At 41.5% G+C, this 24004-nt stretch overlaps 1 protein-coding gene across 4 annotated transcripts; it reads left to right on the forward strand.

Moving 5' to 3' along the window:
- Positions 1-9173: 9173 nt before the first annotated feature.
- Positions 9174-21889, forward strand: opn7a (opsin 7, group member a). 4 transcript variants are annotated; one of them, XM_021613496.2, is made up of 6 exons: positions 9174-9334; positions 12969-13062; positions 15454-15616; positions 16028-16155; positions 17071-17405; positions 21082-21889. In XM_021613496.2, the coding sequence occupies exons 1-6, from the start codon at positions 9281-9283 to the stop codon at positions 21766-21768; spliced, it is 1461 nt and encodes a 486-aa protein (XP_021469171.2). In that variant the 5' UTR covers positions 9174-9280; the 3' UTR covers positions 21769-21889. The 4 variants fall into 4 exon arrangements, with proteins under 4 accessions (XP_021469171.2, XP_021469173.2, XP_036841962.1 ...); XM_021613498.2 differs by lacking the exon at positions 9174-9334 and adding an exon at positions 10824-11118; XM_036986067.1 differs by lacking the exon at positions 9174-9334 and adding an exon at positions 10824-11060.
- Positions 21890-24004: the final 2115 nt, after the last annotated feature.

The following is a 24004-nucleotide window of genomic DNA, read 5'->3' on the forward strand; positions in this document are numbered from 1 at the left end:
AGCAATCAGTTAACATATGGAATTTATAGACACAATAGCAGATGGAGAAATGGTACTCATATTCAGCAAACATAAATAGGAAAAATGTAACGTTCTCTTTCGAAGTGAATATTTGATTTAAAGTTATGTACTCCGTTTAAAAACGTGGTTGCATCTTTATGTAACAAACCACAGATAAAATGTAGTCCATTACTTACTTAATTTAAATCATTTTTGAAACAGTTACTTTGTTTTTCCTCAAACTGTGTAATTGAAACACGTTTTGAAAGAGACAAACTTTTGTTAACTTAGTATCTGTAGTATTTGCATTGACAGAACCTCTAAATTGGGCTTTAAGCTAGTGTATATTGAGCTCCAAAGAAAGCCTTGGAGGTTGACTGTAACTACTTTTAGACTGTAGCATAACAAATACGCTGTGAGAAGAGGTCACTGCTGAAATGCTGTAATTTAAATTCTGTTGATAGGAAATGCACACATTCCATTACCTTCTTTGCCTTGCAGAGTGGGAGATAGATTTTCCTAAACAGCCTTGCTGTTGAAGAGACAGTGAACGAGAACAAATGAGAGGCTGGAGTGAGACAATACTACATTATAGTATCTCCTTTTACCTTGACAATCTATTATTCAAAAGGCAGATTAGACTGTATAGTAAGTCATTCTCAGAAATGTATGTCTTGTACAGTATGTCATTCCAAGGATACAAACTCAGCAAAGGTTTGTGTGTTCTTGATGTTAACCTCATTCGTACTCCACCTTGAATGGCAGTCAACATGTTTTTCCACTGTGACTAATTGTTTCACTTTTTTTATACACTAATAAAACTGCTCAATTCATCCGAGTGGTAGGTCTGGCAAATTAATGTAGTAATGACCCTACAATCAACACGGAAAGACCTCCTTCCGTCACACCCCCAATCATTATTTCCCTGTCTTCTTCACACATCCATAATTGTCTGTGAGGGTAGAGGAGAAAGGGTAACCCCTTTACTGAAAACCATCGTCTGGCATTTTGTCTCTCCACTTTGACCTACTGTAACCTGTAATTGCTATAGACTACAGAGCCAAGACATAGGCATACAGACGAAGTAAAGAAAGCAAATCTTATTCTTAGAACAGCATTCATAAAACATGCTATTAGGTTCTGGACATGCATGTCAGCAGGGGTTTCTTGTTATAATACAGATACAAAAATAACAGACTACTGGTACTATACATTAGAGTGTAACATACTAAGCACATCTTTAGAGTGAAAAATCTTCATATGCTCTGTCTTCTTGTCACACCTATGATTTTTATGTGAGGGGTGAGGTGATAGTAAAGGCCTTAAATCCCTCACCCCCCCATACTGAAACCAGACTCTTATACTCCTAAACACAGCTTCTAGTCTTCCTTGACCTAGTTTGCCACAATATTGATAGTTTCAAATCAGGAGAGCAGCACGAGATACTCAGGGGAGACGGAGAGGGCCTCCTTTAAAAGAAGACACTTTGTATTCAAAACACACCATCATTAACTGACCGTTCCCAATATACTCACCAGCAGCCCTATGGATCAGGCAGGCAGGAGGCTGTTTAAATTAGCAGTATCTCTCATCTCAAAAAGCCCTGGTTATTTCACATGGTTAGCCCTTGGCTGTTTGGGTTCTGCAGATGGAGGTCCCATGTGAGCCGGCATGAGCCGTTAGCTGAAGGCATGCATTTAGTATGTGGAAAATGCAGCCCATATGTAGAACAACTGGGGGATATACCTGTGATGCAGTACATGGGAAAAAAATCTTTCTACAGTAATGTAGTGATTGAGGAGGAAAAGTCGATGTGGGGTCTGAACAAGAGTGAGTGGAATCATAGTGAGTGCACTTCCACCTGTGCCAAATGGCTCAGACCTCTTGACTAAGGCTGCAGTGCACTCATAAACAGGGTGCAAGGCTACTCCAATGTATTTGAGATGGTCAGAATGTTTGTCTTGTCAGATTTAAATTCTGACTTGCCAAATTCAAATGAAAACTTGTGAATTTTAAAGTAATAAAAGGGGCAGATCAACTGACGAACAGAGACACAACTAGTGGTGACCTGTCATTGGAGGGCCCCACCGGTTTAGCTAAATTAAAAATCAATTTAAAAAAAACCTTTTTTTGCCTGTTTTGCATGATATTTTGGCATTAAAAAAATAATCATTGAGTTAATAAAACTGCAGACAAACATGGTCTCTTTTTTTCTTTCTTGAGTAAGGTAGCTCCAAAATGCATGTGTTTCAGCCTAGCTCAGTGATTTCTGTGGTGGTGGGACAGCCAGCGGGAAATACGGAGTGTAGTGGTTGGTAATGTTCTCAGGTTCCACTGTGATTGGCTCAGTGTTCTGTCACTCATGGGGACCCTAAGTCACCGCAAAATCTACAGGGAGAGCTCGAAAATTCAAGCACCTTGGGTACTGCCATAGTTACAGAAATGCCCATCCAAGGCGGCTCAAGGTCATTGGCCACAGACAAAATGACATCAAATGACGTCCAATCAAAAGCTACTGTAGATATAACATGTCAATATCATACTTTCAAAATCATTGCTAGCAGTCATCATGAATCAAGTTGAAAATCTTCTGGCAAATCCTTTTCAATCCTTTACGTATGAAGATAACTTATGAAGAGAACTTAAAGATAAAATGTATCGGTGCTCATCGGCCATTGGAAATAAACGTTAGACAAGAAGTAGGAAATCGCAAATTCAACCATGTGTGGTTTGGAAGAAATCAGTGGCTAACTGCAAGCATTGCAAAGCAATCATTAGCCTGCTATTCAGTGGAGTGGATGTGTGGTCCAAGTCTGGGTTTAAAGGGTCTCTTTTCCAAGTTTAAAAGGATAAACATTCAACATTGGCCATGCTATCAATCCAGCATGATTTCTGCTGAGTTCAAAACAACTGGGAACGGGGGGGAGCTCCGACTGGGGAAAATAAATGTTGAATGGTCATGCAACTCAGAATTCCAAGTCGGGAACTCTGGCCTCTTTCTAAAGCTCCGACCTGAAGATCACTAACGTTATGATTCAACCTGGTTTTTCTGTGCTCCCAGTTGTCTTGAATGCACCACAAATCCAGAGAATGCCAGACTTTGATGTCAAAATTTTCCCACGAAGGACCACCACGCCACAATCCTGTTCAAGTGAGCACAACAAGGGGAGTCCAAAAATGTCTTGTATGCTGCTGGATAAATTATGTAATATGCCAGGGAGATATGTATACTGTAGCTAAGAAAGTAATACTAAGTGTATGTTGTGTAGTAAGCTGTTAGTAGCCCATGTGCCTCACCCTAAGAATTTGGTCCCTTTTCCCCCTCATAATTTAGCCTACTGTTCTGACTTGGTGGTGCACATGTAGCCTATTTTATAGTAATGTCATCATGCTATATTGTAAGATGTTTCATTGTCTGGTTATATGCCCCCTTTATTTATCATACGGTTTTGACTTGGTGTACAGGGAGAATACTGTAAGAACGGCCCATGTTCAGAATTCTGTTGCTGTACATTTCAAAAGTGCTGAACAAATAGTTATATTGACTACGTCCGCGCTAGCTCACTCATTAATGTCTTAATCAAAATTACGGATTGTCTCCGAAGTGGCACAGCGGTTTAAGGAATTGCATCTCATTGCTGGAGGCATCACAGACCCTGGTTCAATTCCAGGCTGTATCACAACCGGCCGTGATTGGGAGTCCCATAGGGCGGCGCACAATTGGCCCAGAGTCGTCTGGGTAAGGGTTTGGCCGAGGTAGGTTGTCACTGTAAATAAGAATGTGTTCTGAACCGACTTGCCTAGTTACATTTTTTAAATTATCTGCTCGTCGTCCCCTTATGACATAGTTGTACATGTCAATTGTCAGAAATCACATTTGTTAAAGCAAGTCAGCTATGTTTTTGTAAAAAGCAGTAAATGAGGCTGAATGAAATGTTTCGCTGCCAGACAAGGCTCCGCTGTTAGTCAGGTGTAACATCAGTAAGGTGTTGGGATGGCTGTTGGGACTTATGTAGGCCTTACCAGTTTGTGACCATCATTATAGTCCAATTAATGTATTGTTTAGTGTTGTGTAGACCCAGGATCTTGGTGTTTTGACTCTAACACACCCAATGGCAGAGAATCACTTGCAACAATGTACTGCAGCTCCAATTTTGTCTCCATCTAGCCAGTAGCAGTGCATGGGTAAAATCACTGTGACATATGGGCCTCAAGGCAGAGACAATAAGAAACCACAGTGACAGAATAAATTCAACCACACCTTTTTTGTTTTATAAACAAAACCAGATAGCAACCTTTGTCAAATGAAGTCCACAAAGCATTTGCATGTACAGTAACATGACCTACAGCATGGCCAAGCAAGTTAATGTTGCCGACATTGTCGGACCACTAAACAACTATCGACTAAGAACCACAAGGTTACTGCAAGTGGCTAAGAAAACAGGAGCTGCCTCCACTATTCCAGCACCATTTCAACATCAAATCACCTCTGCTTAGTCTAATCCAGTGACAACTAAAATATACCAAAAACAATTTTGGCCAATCAATGTAAGCTAAATATGATGTGGCTGTCCATGGTTCTGATTTCTGTGTGCATGTGCGTTCTTGCAAGAAGAATAATATGTCTCATCCTACTTGTAGAAAAACACTAATGCCAACCTCTTTTTCATGTTGATGAAACAGTCTATCACTCTGTCATACAGTAGAATGCTTTTATTTTTTGTTGTCCTAGGCTACCTGGCTAAAATGCTTGCTCGCTAGGCAAACTTCCATTCAGGGGCAACTTTAGCTAGTTAACATTAGCCTTCTAAATCTAGCTACATATTGAACTTCCATCCTCTCAGACCAGGGGGACAACAATGTAGGAATTAATGGTTGGATCAGAATCGTCATTATAATAATTGGCGAGTATGGAGAATGAAGCAAAACCACAAGTCCGAATCCATATTTCCATCCATGGCTAATTTAGGAAAGGGCCAATTTTAGCTAGCTACCACAGGACACAACGAGATACAACAATTCAAATGTTTCTGTGAATGACGTATGCTCTCAATGCGATTTGATAGGAGTGATGCCAAAACCAAGCTGGCTTCCCTTGACACTTTTTGGTGCACCAAGACCATTCACAGTCGAGCTCGCTCAGTTTAGCGCGACACTGATAGGCACATTTTTTTATAAATTATTTTGGTCAAAGGAGGCCAGATGCTCGCTGGCTTCCCTTGCCTTTAATGCTACGGGCGACAACAATGTCATACTCGTTTGGACCAGACAGCCTCAGAAAGATGGCCTACACGTAGAGAGATAGGGTATTTTCATATCAGCGCCCCTCTAAAATCAAAAGTGGCATTTTGTATTGTCGCCTCATATAAAACATTTGATCTCAAATCCAAAAGGCGGGAGTATACATCCAAATTAAAAGTTTAAGCTTCACTGTCCAAATAAATACATAAGGGTGTGTAGTTCAGAAAACAGTGTTTAGCTGCACTGCCAAGTACACTGTTAAAATTAAGTGCTTTGTAACAACTAGTTGAAACTGAGCTGCCACCAGCTTGAAGGAGACAAAACTTTAATTTTGCTGGAGTATTGTACACATTATCCTGAGATGTTTTGAAACATTACATGGTGTGTTGTAACACCACTTCATCAAGTGTTGTGCAACACCTTTCCAGGGACTTGGAGCACTCACAGGAAAGGTTGAAAAAAACTATTTAGGTGTTTCGAGTCCTGTTAAGTGCAGAATTAGATACCTTCTCTTTTGGTGTTTCCTCTACAGCTTCTAAACACCCATCTGATGTTTTGAATCCTGTCTAGTGCAGAATTATACAACGGGCGGGTCTAATCGTGAATGGGTAAAGTTTATCAGAGTTTATCAGCCAGTCAAAATCATGAATCAGCTGGCATCGTTTTTATGGATATACAAAGAAATGTCAATTGAAGATGGGCAATCGAAACGAAGTGCAGCTAGTTTGCAGTCTTTCCAGCTTCAGTTTGAAGTTAGTGTTAGCTGTGTTGTTGGCTAGCTCCTCTGAACAACACTGTCCTTACGAGAGAGCACATTTTCTATGCCAGGCGAAATCGTGCCGCTTTCGGTCAATGTTATGGATGAATCCAAATAAATGTCACTAATGTTAGAAAACAGCTTAAACAAATGCAACTACTGTTATTATTCTGTCTGCAATGTTTGACGTAACTGTAAATTAGCCGTAGTTGGCTAGCTAGCAAGCAAGGTATAAGAACGTTGCTAGGCAGTATGGCAATGAAACATTTAGAACGAATGACTGGGTCACACCCATAGATACAGAACAAAAAGACTGAACGATTGGGTCGCGTCTCCGTCAACCGAACCAATAGAACGAACGACCAGCCGGCTTGGGTAGCAACCGTAGATTTGTTTTGCGACTATGTCTTGTGGAAGGTAGAAATAGTATGAATAAATTCCTCAAAATAACATTAATGAAAATATGTCAATAACCCATTGTATAAAAGTGATAATGTCCTCGAAGCCAGTGTTTTTAGGATATATTGGCACGGTTTGCAGGCCTGAGACGAGCAACACCTGTACCAATATATCCGCCAAACACCAGCTTCTTGGGCATTATTAGTTAATTAGATACATTTTTCTGAATGGCAAATTATCAAATAATTTGATAATTTGCCATTTTATACTGTTTTGGCAGGCATTGTCATACACAGTGTTCAAACCAGCTGTCTTGATTGTCCTAATCAGGTCAGGTTACAGGAGACCAAAACCCTATAGATTCTCTCAACCCCAACAGAGGAGGAGAGATCTAGGGGTCTGAAGATGTGGGGGTTTTATGATCACTCACACCCCTGGTAAATCTCAGGCCACAGACAAATTCCATTGTCCTGTTACAATGGAGAACCAGCCTCAGAACATTAAACATGAAATAAAGGGACTTTGGAACAATGGTTTCCATCAGCCACAATGGTGGTCATGACGATAGATGGAATATGAAAATGTATGTCATTTTTGTTTTGTTATTGAAGGTTAATAGATGACGTTATTACGAAAACATTGTAACGTGAAGAGTTTTCCTAGTATATGTTAATGTTTATACATTGTACGTTGTGTGGAAAATGTCCAAATCAAAGGGAATGTTTTGGTAAAGATGAAATGTTAAGTTAGTTGTCTAAAATTGGATTTGAGTAAAATCTAGACCTTGCCTCATTAATTAACTTGGTATGCCAGGAGAATTGCCCTAAAGGCGGTTACGCCCACTTCTGACCCAAGGGTATAAAACCTGTGAGTATAGAATTTATAGACAAGACTACGTGACCCAAGCTGCAGCCAAGGTCTAAAAAGTCAACGAACCCAGAACGCAACAAGTTTGAAGACAAAGAAATCCTTTTCTTCCCAAGCTACGGATGAGTAGCTGTGTCTAAGTGGGTGAATTCAAGCCGGACCCCCTTAGCATCCAATCCCAGCGAATCGTGGTATCTAAAGGGTTTCATTCTTATGCTGTGAGCTCCAGAGCTGTCTGTCCTCAGAACATGCATACAACATTGTGTGAAAGAACCATAAAGTCAAAAAAAAAAAGTGTCTAACTTCTAATGAGTTAAATCACTAATTTGCTCTCTTTTGTTATTGTCATGAAAGATACTGACATTTTGAGTTGGATTTATTCTTACATTCTTTTGGTCAAATGTATTTAACAAATCATTGATATGACTGCATAAATTATTTTAAATATATTTGAGGTATTTTGACATTTTATTGAGACTGTCATTTCATAACTGAGGGGATACAAATAGGTGGGAGAAACTAATTGAAGGATTGGAGCAAAGAATTTAACCCCGGTCTTCTGTATTTTCTTCCCAATTATGTGGCATCCAATTGGTACAGTCTTGTCCCATCTCTGCAACTCCTGTCTGGACTCGGGAGAGGCGAAGGTTGAGAGCCGTGCATCCTCCGAAACACAACTAGCCAAGCCACACTGCTTCTTGACACAATGCCCACTTAACCCAGAAGCTAGTCGCACAAAAGTGTCAGAGGGAGCACTGTACACCAGGTGACTGTGTCAGCATGCACTGCGTCCGGCCCGCCACAGGAGTCGCTAGTGCACGATGGGACAAAGGACAAAAACATCCCTGCTGGCCAAACCCTCCCCTAACCCGAACGATGCTTGGCCAATTGTGCACCGTCCCATGCGTCTCCCGGTTGAGGCCGGCTGCGACAGAGCCTGGACTCAAACCAGGATCTCTTGTAGCAGCACAGCTACTACTGCAATGCAGTGCCTTACAGGCTGACTACACCACTCGCGTCGCGTGCGTGAGTGTTGCAAAATAAATTTAGAAATCTATATTATTCAATTACTGCACCCACTCTGCTCGCGAGCGTCTGCGTTGCCAAGGGCTAACATGGAACCCAAACCGGCTGCGCACATGCGCCATCGTGCATAAATGTATTTTGTCCCGCCACACCAAACACGATCACAACACGCAGGTTAAAATATCAGGTTGCCAGGTGCACGGTGTTTCCTCCGACACATTGGTGCGGCTGGCTTCTGGGTTGGATGCGCGCTGTGCAGTGCGGCTTGGTTGGGTTGTGTATCGGAGGACGCATGACTTTCAACCTTTGTCTCTCCCGAGCCCGTTCGGGAGTTGTAGCATTGAGACAAGATAGTAGCTACTAAAAAACAATTGGATACCACGAAATTGGGGAGAAAAAGGGGTAACATAAAAAAAAATATCAAAACAAACTCTGAACCAATTATATTAATTTGGGGACAGGTTGAAAAGCATTAAACATTTATGGCAATTTAGCTAGCTTGCACTTGCTAGCTAATTTGTCCTATTTAGCTAGCTTGCTGTTGTTAGCTAATTTGTCCTGGGATATAACTATTGAGTTGTTACTTTACCTGAAATGCACAAGGTCCTCTACTCCGACAATTAATCCTCACATTTCTAGTCATCGCTCTTCCTTCTAGGCTTTTTCTTCTCTTGACTTTATATTGCGATTGGCAACTTTCATATATTTGGTGCATTACTGCCACAGACCTCACTCATCACCCACGTGGGTATAACCAATGAGGAGATGGCACATGGGTACATGCTTCTATAAACCAATGAGGAGATGGGAGAGGCAGGACTTGCAGCGCGATTTGCGTCACAAATAGAACTGACAATGCAGACTAACGATTGGTTGACCGTAAGTGAGGGCGGGAGGTCCTGTATGAACACTTTTACTTCCCAACAGCTCTGCGCTGGGAAGCGCAAGAAGTAAGAATGCCCGACTTGTACAGAAGCCATATCACTGTAAATGCCCCACGGTCAATGCAGACGTCAGATTGACCATGTGGCACCTTTAAAACAGGTAATTTCCCCCGGTCTCCATAGATACAATTTGTTTCAGTATAATTAATCTCATCTTTCAAGGTATGACCAATGTCGTTTTCTGTGGCAAATTGAAAATGTATGCGCTTTTGACTTAATCCTTACATTCGAATCGATTTAAGGTTACGTGGGGGGATATGCAATTAACTTGTGTTGTAGCCTAATTATTTTAACTGATTTGCCTAGTTAAACAAAGGTAAAAAAAAAAAATCTAATTGGCTGACAGAAAACACCATGTCAATGGTATGTAAGGCTTCATTTATAATTTCAAACATTGCATGCAGTCATCCTCCACTCACGTCCCCACTCGGTTCGAAAAACATTTTCTGATTGTATTCAATGGTTTGATCATTTTCTTTGAAATGTGCATCCCCGGGTTGCTCCTCTTTTCAGTTCGCTGCAGGTAGCGACTGGAACGAGCTGCAACAAACACTCAAACGGGACAGTTCTCAAATTCTTCATTCAAGGACTCAATCATGGACATTCTTACTGACAGTTGTCTGCTTTGCGTGATGTATTGTTGTCGCTACATTCTTGCCCTTTGCTGTTGTCTGTGCCCAATGTTTGTACCATGTTTTGTGCCGGTACCATGTTTTGTTGCTGCCTTGCTTGTCATAGGTCTTTAAATTGTCTCGTCGTGATGTGATTTGTCATTTTTATTTTATTATTTTCAATCCCCAATTTAGGCCAAACTACCTCTTCCCCTACTGTATTTATTTTGCTCCTTTGCACCCAATTATCTCTACCTTGCACCATCTTCCACTGAAAATCTACCATTCCAGTGTTTTACTTGCTATATTGTACTTACTTCGCCACCATGGCTTTTTTTTTGCCTTTACCTCCCATCTCGCCTCATTTGCTCACATTGTGTATATACTTTTCTACTGTATTATTGACTGTTTGTTTTACTCCATGTGTAACTCTGTCGAACTGCTTTCCTTTATCTTGGCCAGGTCGCAATTGTAAATGAGAACTTGCCTACTTGGTTAAATAAAAGAACAAAAACAATATTTTACCTTGTTGTTAACCTTTGTTACTAGTCCAACGCTCTAATCACTAGGCTACCTGCCGCAATCATGTATAGTCCCTAATCAGAATACTTTAAAAAGTTATTTATAAAGTTGAAAATGTATTGAACACCCTAGTTGTTGACCTATTGAACCCTCTAGGAATGTTGTCCAATGTAATTACAGAACATTAAAATCCATTTGGAATGTAATTTAATAGTGACGGACCAGTACACACGGCCTGTATGAATAATTAGACTAGTGTTAACATCCATAGTATATGACAGGAGACACTCACACAGCATGCAGGAAACGATTTCACAGGGAGGTAATTGGAGAATCAGTATCAATGTGCGTAAAAGCCCGGGCTCCCATTTGCTCCAGGAATTTGCATGACGTCAGCAATGAACAGAAGCATCATGCTGTTAAATTAATTCAGTATGATGTTTTGACAAATCAAGTCTAGTAAGCTTTAAAAGGTGGACAGGACTGATTTCGATGAGTATAGCCCAATTCACACACAAGCACTATGCCACATTCCCAAGGACCGTTCACTTATGAGCGCTCAGCCTTTCGGAGACCCGTGTAGCTTATTGTTGTCTGCGCATATTTGACAACCAATTGAATTACCACCTGGGTTACCGCACCGCTGGACATGACCAATGTGGTATTATGGAGGCTAAATAACAGCATCTTCAGGTAACTTTCCGGGGCTTTCAAGCAACATACCTTACATCCAGCAGCACACTCTGACAAGGTACGAACTTGAAATAGCCTTTACTCGTCTTTTGTTGTTGCATGCGAAATTATTGAAAAAGGGATTCAATAGTTCTGTAGCATCGAGTTTAAAAAGCTGAATATGCACGAGTTGGTATCGAATCATTTTTTTCATGTCAATAAAATAACTGTTTTGCTGTTCATTCAAGCACCACTGGGGCTGATGCTTCGAGAATAATGACCCAATTGAGCTCTGATCCTAAAGTCTTGCACTTCTAGACCGGGTTTATATGCCTCAAAAAATAAACCAATCCAGGATTCCACGAAACCCTTGCAAAAATCTGAACCACTGAGTTTGTCAGGATAGCCATTAATAAAAAAGACCCCACACAATATTAAGTATCACTCCATATCATCTCAGTTCCACTGAAGTGAAAAAAATATATAGGCGGTGGGATTAGTTATTCACAGCAGGTGTGACAAACTCCGCTACAAAACATTAAGATCCATCAAATCCGAGTTAGTACATGGCTGCAATTAATTACCTTTCAGAGTTGACGTGTTCTGCTTTTAAATGAAGCTCAAGGCTTGAACGGAGTTAAATTGGATTGTAAGTAAAGACATTTCAATTAAACATATCCCTAGGGTGACTGATTTAAAGCAGTGTTCTAAATTGCGTGTTATGGTCTACACTTTACATTAAATATCCAATTTGATAGAGTAGCTGCATTGACTTCTGTCAAATAAGTCCATCGAACACTCATTTGGGGCGGCAGGTAGCCTAGTGGTTAGAACGTTTGACTAGTAACCAAGAGGTTGCAAGTAAATAAATCCAATGCATCCTTGTTTACAAGTTGAACACAGATGTGTAATCTACACCTCAATTAGGCTGATTGAAAATCATTAAACGAAATAATTCATTTCTATTTGAGCGTCATTATTTCTATAGGCCTATAACTTACTCGTTCTGAATTTCTAACACGAGTGGGAGGGTGTGACTTCATTACAATCACAAGAGCAGCTGCTCCCCGATTGGAAAGCTCCTCCAATGCAGTTCCACATCCCACACCGGCAAAACATCAGCTATGGGGGTGTCAGCTATTGCCTGTTAAAGAGCAGCAGTAAAAACTAACAATATATACAGGTGGGTGCCTGTGCGGGGGCACCGGTTAGTAGAGGTAGTATGTACACGTAGAGTTAATTCAAGGGACTATGCATAGATGACCAAGTGGTTAACATGTGAACTCTAAATTGAATACATGTAAAAAAAAATATGGTTTCACATACACAGAGAAATGGATGTACTCAAATAGTTCTTAGTCATCTTTCTGTTAACAATACAACATTTTGGTGATGTATAGTCATGGATGTTCTCTGATTTGCTTGCATGCAACACTGAGGGGAAAAAGGTAAACTTGTCAGTAAACCTCACAGTACACCAAGGTGAAAACAGACTGGACATGTGAGGTATTCAACCTTTCTTGGTATTTAGTATTTTATCAGGATCCCCATTAGCTGTTGTGAAAGCAGCAGCTACTCTTCCTGGGGTGCACACAACATGAAACACATTACATCACTACTTTTATAAGAAACAGTCACTCTCCTCCACTCTTAGCCAAGAGAGACTGCCATGCATAGTATTTATATTAGCCCTCTGATTACAATAAAGGGCCAGACATGCCACTGTTCTGGGCCAGCTGCAGCTTAACTCGGCCTTTTCTTACATCACTGGACCACATGACTTGGAGGATGAATGGATGTAGATAGATTTTTTTTATTTTATTGAAACCAACTTCTTTTGATGTAGTCAACTCCACATATTGGTGAGAGAGAGGGTATTGATCATGTTCAGTACACCTATGTAACTCTTTCTCTTCTCTTCCATTTCAGATGGGCGTGTTAGCGAGCATTGACGACATTGCATTTCATTCAAACATACCCGTGGCAGCAGATATAACAGTAGCCATAGTGTATGCAGTGTTTGGTAAGAAAGCTCTCTTCAAAAAGGATTCACTTACACCCCCAGTTAGCCACCTGTGACGGAAAACAGAGCCACGCTGCTTTGACTCAAATCTTATTGTACTGTAACATGACCTACTCTGTCAGCTTCCTGCTGTGAGGATAATTCTGCTTCAGCTGAGACATGTCCACCAACTCAACATGATGCCAGACTATACAGTGGGACTAAGTTTGTGTGTAAGAGTGTGGAGGGAATCTGTATTCCCCAAGACAGACAGAAATACACGTGTCTCATCTTGGGTTCTGAAAAGAGATGAGGCCGTGGGGCGTTAGTTCTGTCGATGGTTGAGTTGTGCACCAAGGCCACAACGCTGTAGAAATCTCACCCAGATTGACTAGCTAGCTTTCGACCGAAGGCTTTGATCTTGAAAGCATTACTGGAAACTTTTCATATCTAATACAGATTATAGCATTAAGCTCTGAAGAGAGCTGTTAAAACACATCAGTGTCTCTGAACACTTCACTTAATATTCCTTCTGAACACTGGGATTTATTTTGTATTTATTTCAAACATGTTCCTTAACTGTACTGTTTTTAGGCATATAAATAGAATTACTAGAATGGACATACCCCCAGACGATGGCCACTTGACAGTACATCCATTCCTGTTCTAATATTTTTAGTTCTACGTATGTACAATTGAAGTTGGAAATTTACATACACTTAGATTGGAGTCATTAAAACTCGTTTTTCAACCACTCCACACATTTCTTGTTAACAAACTATAGTTTTGGCAAGTCGGTTAAGACATCTACTTTGCGGGACCCAAGTAATTTTTGCAACAATTGTTTAGATTATTTCACTAATAATTCACTGTATCACAATTCCAGTGGGTCAGAAGTTTACATACACTAAGTTGACTGTGCCTTTAAACAGCTTGGAAAATTCCCCAAAGTTATGTCATGGCTTTAGAAGCTTCTGATAGGCTAAATGACAATTTAAGTCAATTGGAGGTGTACCTGTGGATGTCTTTCAAGGCCTACCTTCAAACTCAGTGCCTCTTTGCTTGACATCATGGGAAAATCAAAAGAAATCAGCCAAGATCTAATCATTTTTTTTGTAGGCCTCCACAAGTCTTGATCATCCTTGGAAGCAATTTCCAAACGCCCGACGGTACCACGTTCATCTGTACAAACAATAGTATGCCAGTATAAACACCATGGGACCACGCAGTCTTTTTACCGCTCAGGAAGTAGACACGTTCTGTCTCCTAGAGATTAACGTACTTTGGTGCGAAAAGTGCAAATCAATCCCAGATGAACAGCAAAGGACCTTGTGAAGATGCTGGAGGAAACGGGTACAAAAGTATCTATATCCACAGTAAAACGAGTCCTATATCGACATAACTTGAAAGGCCGCCCAGCAAGGAAGAAGTCACTGCTCAAAAACTGCCATAAAATGTCAGACTTCGTTTTGCAACTGCACGTGGTGACAAAGATCATACTTTTTGGAGAAATGTCCTCTGGTCTGATGAAACAAAAATAGAACTGTTTGTCCATAGTGACCATCGTTATGTTTGGAGGAAAAAGGGGGAGTCTTGCAAGCTGAGGAACACCATCCCAACCGTGAACCACGGGGGTGGCAGCATCATTTTGTGGGGGTGCTTTGCTGCAGGAGGGACTGGTCCACTTCACAAAATAGATGGGATCATGAGGCAGGAAAATTATGTGGATATATTGAAGCAACATCTTAAGACATCAGTCAGGAAGTTAAAAGCTTGGTCGCAAATGGGTCTGCCAAATGGACAATGACCCCAAGCATACTTCCAAAGTTGTGGCAAAATGGCTTAAGGACAAAGTCAAGGTATTTGAGTGCCCATCACAAAGCCCTGACCTCAATCCTATAGAAAATGTGTGGGCAGAACTGAAAAAGCGTGTGCAAGCAAGGAGGCCTACAAACCTGATTCCGTTACACCAGCTCTGCCAGGAGGAATTGGCCAAAATTCACCCAACTTATTGTGGGAAGCTTGTGGAAGGCTACCCAAAAAGGCTACCCAAAACATATGACCCAAGTTAAACAATTTAAAGGCAATGCTACCAAATAATAATTGAGTGTATTTAAACTTCTGACCCATTGGGAATGTGATGAAAGAAATAAAAGCTGAAATAAATCACTCTACTATTATTCTGACATTTCACATTCTTAAAATAAAGTGGTGATCCTAACTGACCTAAGACAGGGACTTTTTAATGTAATTTAATGTCAGGAATTGTGAAACTGAATTTAAATGCATTTGGCTAAGGTGTATGTAAACTTCCGACCTCAACAGTATACATCTCTAGTTGTTGTCTTCAGCTGTCTGTCTGTGGTAATTCTCACAGCAGGATACTGAGTGATATCTCTCTCTGGTCTGCAGGCATGTGCTCTCTGTTTAGCAACAGCACACTGCTATACATCTCCTACAAAAAGAAGCACCTGCTCAAACCTGCTGAGTTCTTCATAATCAACCTGGCCATCAGCGACATGAGTCTAACCCTGTCCCTCTACCCCATGGCCATCACCTCCAGCATCTACCATAGGTACTGCACACACCTGTTTACACTACATAGCCAAGCCTAGCAAATATCTACCACAGGTACTGTACAAATAACAGTGAAATTAGGAAGTACCCAGGTCTGGTACTGTATGCAATTTTACACTCCAGCCAAGCCGAACTGTGCTGACCTGGTTACTTATCCACTAGAACCTCCTGGAAAGGATCAAGTGAAAAGGAAATGTCCAATCCAGCACAGTGCAGTTCGGTTCAGCATGAAAGACCACTTAAAGTACTGCCAAGCCACAGTGGAGTGCTAAACAAATTACTAGTGTTCCATCTCCGACTCTTTCTTTCTGTCTCGGTCATTCTCACACTTTCTTCCTCCTTTTCCTCTTTCACTCCCTCCCGTCTCTCGGTCTTTACCCCTTTCTCTCCTCTCCCTCCCCTCTCTCAGGTGGCTGTTTGGGAAAACAGTGTGTTTGATCTACGCGTTCTGCGGCATGTTGTTTGGAGTCTGCAGTCTGACAACTCTCACCCTGTTGAGCATGGTGTGTTTTGTGAAAGTATGTTATCCTCTCTACGGTAAGTTATCAAAGAGCCTGGCCTTAGTCTTGCCCATGGAATTGACATCGTTTTGAAATGTACTGATCCTAAGTGGGTGACTTTTGATTTATTAACTGTGACAATTTAAGAACTACATAATTCCACAGTGACCAAACACTCATCAGCCACTGCTTTGATGGCTAATGAGTGTCCACTAGCGACTAGCCAACACTCAATTAGTGTGGCTTATGATGTTGCCAAAAAACGGTGCTATTCAGTTTTAAATTCTGAGAATGTCCTTTTTTGCAATGGTACTGAAATTGCATCTGCTTGGATGTTTTAGCCCGAGACACACTTAACCAATTTGAACAATTTAGTTATTCATTGCTGTTCTGAAATGGTTATCCATATATTTAGTAAATTCCATGTGCACTCTACATATCCAGGCCTGGGAATTGGGAAATAACCCCTCGTAGCATTAAACAGTTCAGAAAAATGTGTACTTCTCAAAATATTACCCTATGACATGTTCACTTTGAGAAACCTCATGTTCCTCCGCAAATCCACCCCAGATTCTCTAATGATGACTATGCTATCCTATTAAAGGTGCAATATGCAGAAATCACGCTGCCACTTCCTGGTTGCTAAAATGACAATGGTTTGCCTAATTTCAGTTTATGATAATCATTGCACCATCTAAAGCGCTGTGAAATATATATTTTCAATAACCCAAAATATTATATTTTCAGCTGTTTGAAGCTGGTGTACTAAACTGAAAGTAAAAGCCGTTAAAATGAAACAGAAAGCATAGAACCGATGGATGGATTCTTTTACTTGTTTTCTATGCGAATGACAGATCTATAACAAATTTTTATGTGAATAGGGTCGGGTCGCCAAATAAGTTACATATTGCAGCTTTAAACTGACTGTCCATATCCCCATCCATCCGTCCAGGTAACCGGTTCAACGCCGTCCACGGCCGTCTACTGATAGCCTGTGCTTGGGCTTGGGCCCTGGTGTTCGCCTGCTCCCCTCTGGCCCACTGGGGTGAGTATGGTCCGGAGCCCTACGGCACAGCCTGCTGCATCGACTGGCGCCTGTCCAACCTGCATCCCGTGGCCCGCTCCTACACGGCGGCGCTCTTTGTCTTGTGCTACATCGTGCCCTGCTGTGTCATCGTGGCGTCCTACACGGGCATCCTGATGACGGTCCGAGCCTCCCATAAGGCCATGGAGCATCACGAGGCCCGGCAGACCAAGATGAGCAACATCCAGGATGTTATTGTGAAGGTGAGCATGGTGTGGTCTCACGGGGGTACTGTAAAGCATGCTGTGACAACTGTTGATTTAAAAAGGGATAAATACATTTGATTGGTTGATCCATTTTGGGAAAGTAATTAAATTGCCTATTGTATACTCACAACTAGGGCCACTTCACGTATTGTAATAGGTTTGTAGTTGGACAGGGAATAGGAGAATGGCACTATACAGATGTATCGTGTCCTGTCTGGGTTAATGTCATGAATAGGACGCTCAGTCAGTACTCTCAAGACATTCCCTAATTAATACTACAGAAAATGGCTAACAATAATGATGCTTCATTTTGTCCTTTTGCTCTCTCTCCCTCTCCTGCATTACTGTGTTCCTGTATAATCCCCCCAATCCCCTTTATAAGAGCCCTCATCCTCTCCGTCCTGTATAGTATGTGCCAATAGAACACACACACACCTTCACCTTGCTACCAGCCCTGCTTCAGGGGTGACGGCCCCTGCTCATCCGTTCATACCTGTGATTATTGGTGCAAATATTATCGGGAAACACACTGGCTGGGGACTCTCTTCTCTGAGGCTTGATTCCAACGCCATCGGCATATTAAAAAGAGGCCCCAGTGGTCAGAATAAAACTAATTTGGAGGAACAAAGCGATAGGACAGATCTGCTGGGGGATAATCTACTAGCCATCCAAATCAAAGCATCTCAGAGACAGGGGACTCGTTGTAGCGCTCAGCCCCATCTCCCTCTGTTTCTCTCTCCAAAAGTAATCTATATTCTTCAGCTCTGGTCAAAAATGGCTAAATCGCCAACCTTCCATTCTTAAGCAAAGTTCTGGATCAATTGGTTTTCAAACAGCTCCATTATTTAAGTGCCAACTGTAGAAAATTTCCTATCAGGTTTTCGGGCCCACCACATCACAGAGACAGCCTTAAAGTGCTAAATGATCTTAGAGCCAACACAGTTGCCAAACAGCTCTCTCCTTGTACTTTAAGTGCTGCATTCAACACTGTTGACCATGATGTCCTTCTGGACAGACTGGAGAGGTGGGTTGGCATCTCCGGTCCTGTTCTAAATTGGTTTCAGGACCTCTCACTTAGTGAACATAACTCAAATGCATATTGCATGTGGCGTTCCACGAGGTTTGATTTTGGGTCTGGTACTGTTCAGAAAGCACAGCATTCATTTTCACTGCTACGCAGACAATACACAGCGTTGCATTTCTGTTTCAGAGGATTTTAGCTCCATGGAAAAATTATTAGACTGTATATGTGATTTAAATACTGGAAGCTTCTCCAGCTAAATCAAGACAAGACTGAGGTACTTATTGTTGGAGCCAAAGCACAGGGAGAGTCAGGCCGTGTCTGGTCTATCCAAGAAAGCTATTGGTACACTGCAAAGCATACAGAATTCTACAGCATGGGTACTGACCAAGACAAGATGGAGAGCACACATTCTACCGATTTTAAGGTCTCTGCACTGACTGCTTGTGAGTTTTATAATTACTTTTAAGATTCTCCTACTGGTTTAAATCAATCCATGATTGTGCATCCCAATACATGTCAGACATGCTTTTACGAGAAAGTGATCAGTCCCCTTGACTTCCTCCACATTTTGTTACGTTACAGCCTTATTCTAAAATTGATTAAATTGTTTTTTTTACTCAATCTACACACAATACCCCATAATGATAAAGCAAAAACAGGTTGACATTTTTGCAAATGTATTAAAAATAAAGAAATATCACTTACATAAATATTCAGACGCTTTACTCAGTACTTTGTTGAAGCACCTTTGGCAGTGATTACAGCCTCGAGTCTTCTTGGGTATGATGCTACAAGTTTGGCACACCTGTATTTGGGAGTTTCTCCCATTCTTCTCTTCAGATCCTATCAAGCTCTGTCAGGTTGGATGGGGAGCGTTGCTGCACAGCTATTCTCAGGTCTCTACAGAGATGTTCGACATTGTTCAAGGGGCTCTGGCTGGGCCACTCAAGGACATTCAGAGACTTGTCCCGAAGCAACTCCTGCGTTATCTTGGATGTGTCCTTAGGGTCCTTGTCCTGTTGGAACTTGAAACTTCACCAGTCTGAGGTCCTGAGCGCCCTGGAACAGGTTTTCATCAAGGATCTTTCTGTACTTTGCTCCATTCATCTTTACCTTGATCCTGACTAGCCGTGATTAGTCCCTGCAGCTGTTGAAAAACATGCTGCTACCACCATGCTTCACCGTAGGGATGGTGCCTGGTTTCCTCCAGATGTGACGCTTCACATTCATGCCAAAGAGTTCATTCTTGGTTTCATCAGACCAGAGAATCTTCTTTCTCATGGTCTGAGAGTCCATTAAGTGCCTTTTGGCAAACTCCAAGTGGGTGTCATGTGCCTTTTACTGAGGAGTGGCTACCGTCTGGCCACTCTACCATAAAGGCATGATTGATTGAGTGTTGCAGAGTTGGTTGTCCTTCTGGAAGGTTCTCCCATCTCCAAAGAGGACCGCTGAAGCTCTGTCAGAGTGACCATCGGGTTCTTGGTCACCTCCCTGACCAAGGTACCTCTCCCCTGATTGCTCAGATTGGCCAGGCAGCCAGCTCTAGGGTGAGTTTTGGTGGTTCCAAACTTCAATTTAACAATGATGGAGGCCACTGTGTTCTTGCGGACCTTAAATGATGCAGACATTTTTTGGTACTCTTCCCCGGATCTCTGCCTCGACACAATCCTATTTCGGAGCTCTACAGACAATTCCTTCGACCTCATGGCTTGGTTTTTGCTCTGACATGAACTGTCAAATGTGTGTGCCTTTTCCAAATCATGTCCAATCAATTGAATTTACCACAGGTGGACTCCAATCAAGTTGTAGAAACATCTCAAGGATCATCAATGGAAACAGGATGCACCTGAGCTCAATTTGGCGTCTCATAGCAAAGGGTCTGAATACTTATGTAAATAAGGTATTTCTGCTTTTTTATACATTTAAGAAACCTGCTTTTGCTTTGTCATTATTGGGTAATGTGTGTAGATGATGATGGGGGGGATATTTTATCAATTTTAGAATAAGGCTATAACAAAATGTGAAAAAGTTCAAGGTCTGAATACTTGCTGAATGCACTGTGTGTGTATGGGCTAATTAAATTTTTTTTTTAAAAAAAATAAACAAATTAAACATATATTTATTTTTTTATAGTTGTCTAAAATTCACAAGTTTTGAAAAACTCACATATGCTTCTATAACTCTCCTCCCCTTGGAATGAGCCGAAACAAAAAAACGAATCTCCTACGTATATGGAAATGTAGAGTCAAAATAAATTGAGCCCGAGTAACACACTGGCTGAACGCAAAACTTATTGACTGCTCACCCTCAAAGCTTTTACATTTTTTATTTCAAAAATCTGTGAACTAGGCCTTTTATTAGGGGTGAAAAATACTCCTCAGCAACCCCCGGCCATGCCGTGATCCATACAACAATGCTTCACCTATATATTTTTTTTACTCTCTCCATCCAATCAATGGCAGTCAGGTAGGCTCTGATGTCCCTTGCTTTAAACCTTGACGTTAAAAGAATCTCAATGGCCTGTTTCAATCATTTAATCCTTGGGAGTCAGCCAGTTGGGTATGGAGTGCAATCTGCCAATAGACCTTGTTGAACTGTTTACATTTGTGCTCTCTTTCCTTCCCCCCTTTTCAATGTTTTCTTCTCCAGCTGAGTGTCGCTGTCTGTATCGGTTTCTTCGCAGCGTGGAGCCCTTATGCTGTGGTGTCGATGTGGGCAGCGTTCGGACACATGGATAACATCCCACCTTTGGCGTTCGCCGTGCCTGCCATGTTTGCTAAGTCCTCCACCATCTACAACCCCATTATCTACCTGCTGCTCAGGCCTAACTTCCGCAGGGTGATGTACCGAGACCTGGTGAGCCTTTGCAGGGCCTTTCTGAAGGGCTGCCTGTGCTCCTGCTCCCAGGGCGCTGTGGGGAAGTGCCACTCCCACTTGGTGGTCCGGGTCAGCCTCCAATCGTTCTGTAGACGTCTGGGCCACGGCCAGTCTTGTTCCCCCACCTCATCCGCCCGCCAAGCCCTGGGCGAGTCCAGAGGTTGCACTAGCCCCGGCGAGAAGTGCAGCGATGCCTTCGAGTGCTTCAGACACTACCCAAGAGGTTGCCATGGCGGTACCAACATCCCCAGCTCCTCAGCCAAAGTTTACGCACCTCAGGATCAGCTCTCAACAGAGCCCCAGCTGCAGTCGATGACTCAAAAACAGATGCGGAAGCAGGAAGCGTGTCATAAGAAGTCCCTGCGAGCCACCAAGCACAGCAAAAGGACCTCAGAAATCGACAACCTTCGGATCAACTTTGAGATGGTGCCGGGACACGCTAAAGTGGCCTGGCCCTAAAATGTTAAATATTCATTCTGGTTTTATAGTTTTTTTTACATCTCTGGTCTATATTTGGCAGTTGATATATAAATAAATTCCATAATTTAAAACATGTTTATCTGTCAAGATAGACATTGACTCTTTTTGTTAAAACATACTACTTAATAAAAACCTGGGTTGTCCCTCAGGGATTCATGGGGGCTGGAGGAGATTACAGTGGAACAGAAGTGAAGGACCTGATGGATTGGGAAGAACCGGTACAATACTGTTTTCTGTGTGCGGTAATAATTGGTTGGACACATGACGATGGAAAGCCCAACCAACTTTCACATCAGTCCAACTTACTCTACACCCCAATTTAAACCATTGTTTACACGTTGCTAATGTAGGTACATGGATGCTGGATTACTAATGTAGATAACAGGTTGGTTTAGTACAGCGTGGCTTTACTCAACATGAAACGACATTGTTGTCTGGATGTATAAAAGAGATGAGAGAGAATCAAACAAATGTACATACTGATACTTTAAGAGATGACAATAGACGAGTGAATTTGCTACTCACTCAACAATAACACAACTCATTCAACAACTGTATAAAAGTGCAACACAGAGGGGAGAGCGTGAGCAAGGCAATTAAACAAATAGTCCAATTCAAAGTCAACGAGAGAGTGGGGAGGACAAAACAAGCAGACACGGATGTGTTTTCTGGTATTGACTCATTGTGTGTGTGTGTGAACTGGTTGTTAAATATGCATGACAGTCATCTGCATGGGATGTCTTCCATCACACAGGTCCCCCCAAAAAATATCTGCAAGATGTCGATTCCCTCCAATCCTGTTACAAAGCAATTGAACCTTCCTCCCGTTTTCCACAGCTTAACTAACTTGCCATGCACCTTCTCTCTCTGGGTAACTATTGAACTCTGGTGTTTTAATCATTCATTTAATTACTAACTTCCTATTTGAGAATATAATGATGCAAAGATAAAAAATATTGTTTTGTAGTCTTGGTTAAAGTAAACAGTTGTACTTAGAGTGAATCATTTGGGTGCAACTGAAACAATGTTGATTTAAACAACCTTAAAATTGATGGATGTAATTATTGGGTGGAGAACTGACGCTAATCCACGTTTGCATTAGCTGATCTAGTCATCAGTCATTCATGCAGAGATTAATTTTCTCCTGTTTGCGTAGGGAATTCATGAAAGCAACAGGCTCCAGCCTTGATTAGAATATTAGAATTACAATATGGGAAGGTTGCCACGAAACATAAATCAATGTCTTTAAACAATGTGTTGATCTTATCGCTTACTTATCCCTAATCCTTTTTAAAACATTCAATTAAAAGTGTTTCACAGCAGCAACCATGTGGTGGTTAGAGTTGGTCCACTAGGGTTGGATAGATCTGGGATTGGTTGAGTCCGACCCCCAAGGAGAAGCTTCTTGAACACAGCTGCTCTATGGTCTTCTAATCTCATGCATCTGGGCTCTACCCAAGTTTCTTTTGCTGTCTGAGCAAACTATTTCATAATCTGGGCTCTACCCAATTTTCTGTTTTTGCTGCCTAGGCAAACTAGTTAATCTAGGCTCTACCCAAGTCCTGTTCTGTTATTGCTGTCTGGGCACACTAGTTCATCATTAGGGGCGGGGTCCAGGAGTTTGTCCGGGACAGGAAAAACAATTGTGTCCCAATGTAATGTAGAATGGGAGATCCACATTTAACATAAGTGTTAGTGTTAAATAATTGTTAAAGGAAAAAAAAACTATCATGCAAAAATGTATTTCCAGTAAAGTTAAATGTTTTCTTCACTACAAGGACTGAGGGGTGTTTAGTGAGTCATGGACTGCAAACCACTAGATGTGAGCATAATTATGACAAAACACACCTTCCTGGAACAGACTTTATTTAACCAGGCAGTGAAAAGTGCCACCACCAGCTCTTTTTGAGATACCTCTCACACAAATACGAGTAAAAACACATACGCACCATAATAAACACTTCACTGACATGAATGTCCAGTAGCAGACATGAACCTTTTAGTGCAGTGTGCTAAATAAGGGTCACAGTTTTTCTTGGTAGTCTTCAACAAATCTAATTGGAAACAAAAGTATACACCTCACACACATGGTTATGGGCTTACAAAAAATAACTTATTGTACCATGTCAAATATAGTTGAAATGTATTCAATTTTGAATTTGCATCCCGATATTACACTTGTATATACTTTATCACAGACTCAAATAAAACAAAA

This window comes from Oncorhynchus mykiss, chromosome 8, assembly GCF_013265735.2.
Source record: "Oncorhynchus mykiss isolate Arlee chromosome 8, USDA_OmykA_1.1, whole genome shotgun sequence".
In the NCBI taxonomy this organism is placed as follows: domain Eukaryota; kingdom Metazoa; phylum Chordata; class Actinopteri; order Salmoniformes; family Salmonidae; genus Oncorhynchus; species Oncorhynchus mykiss.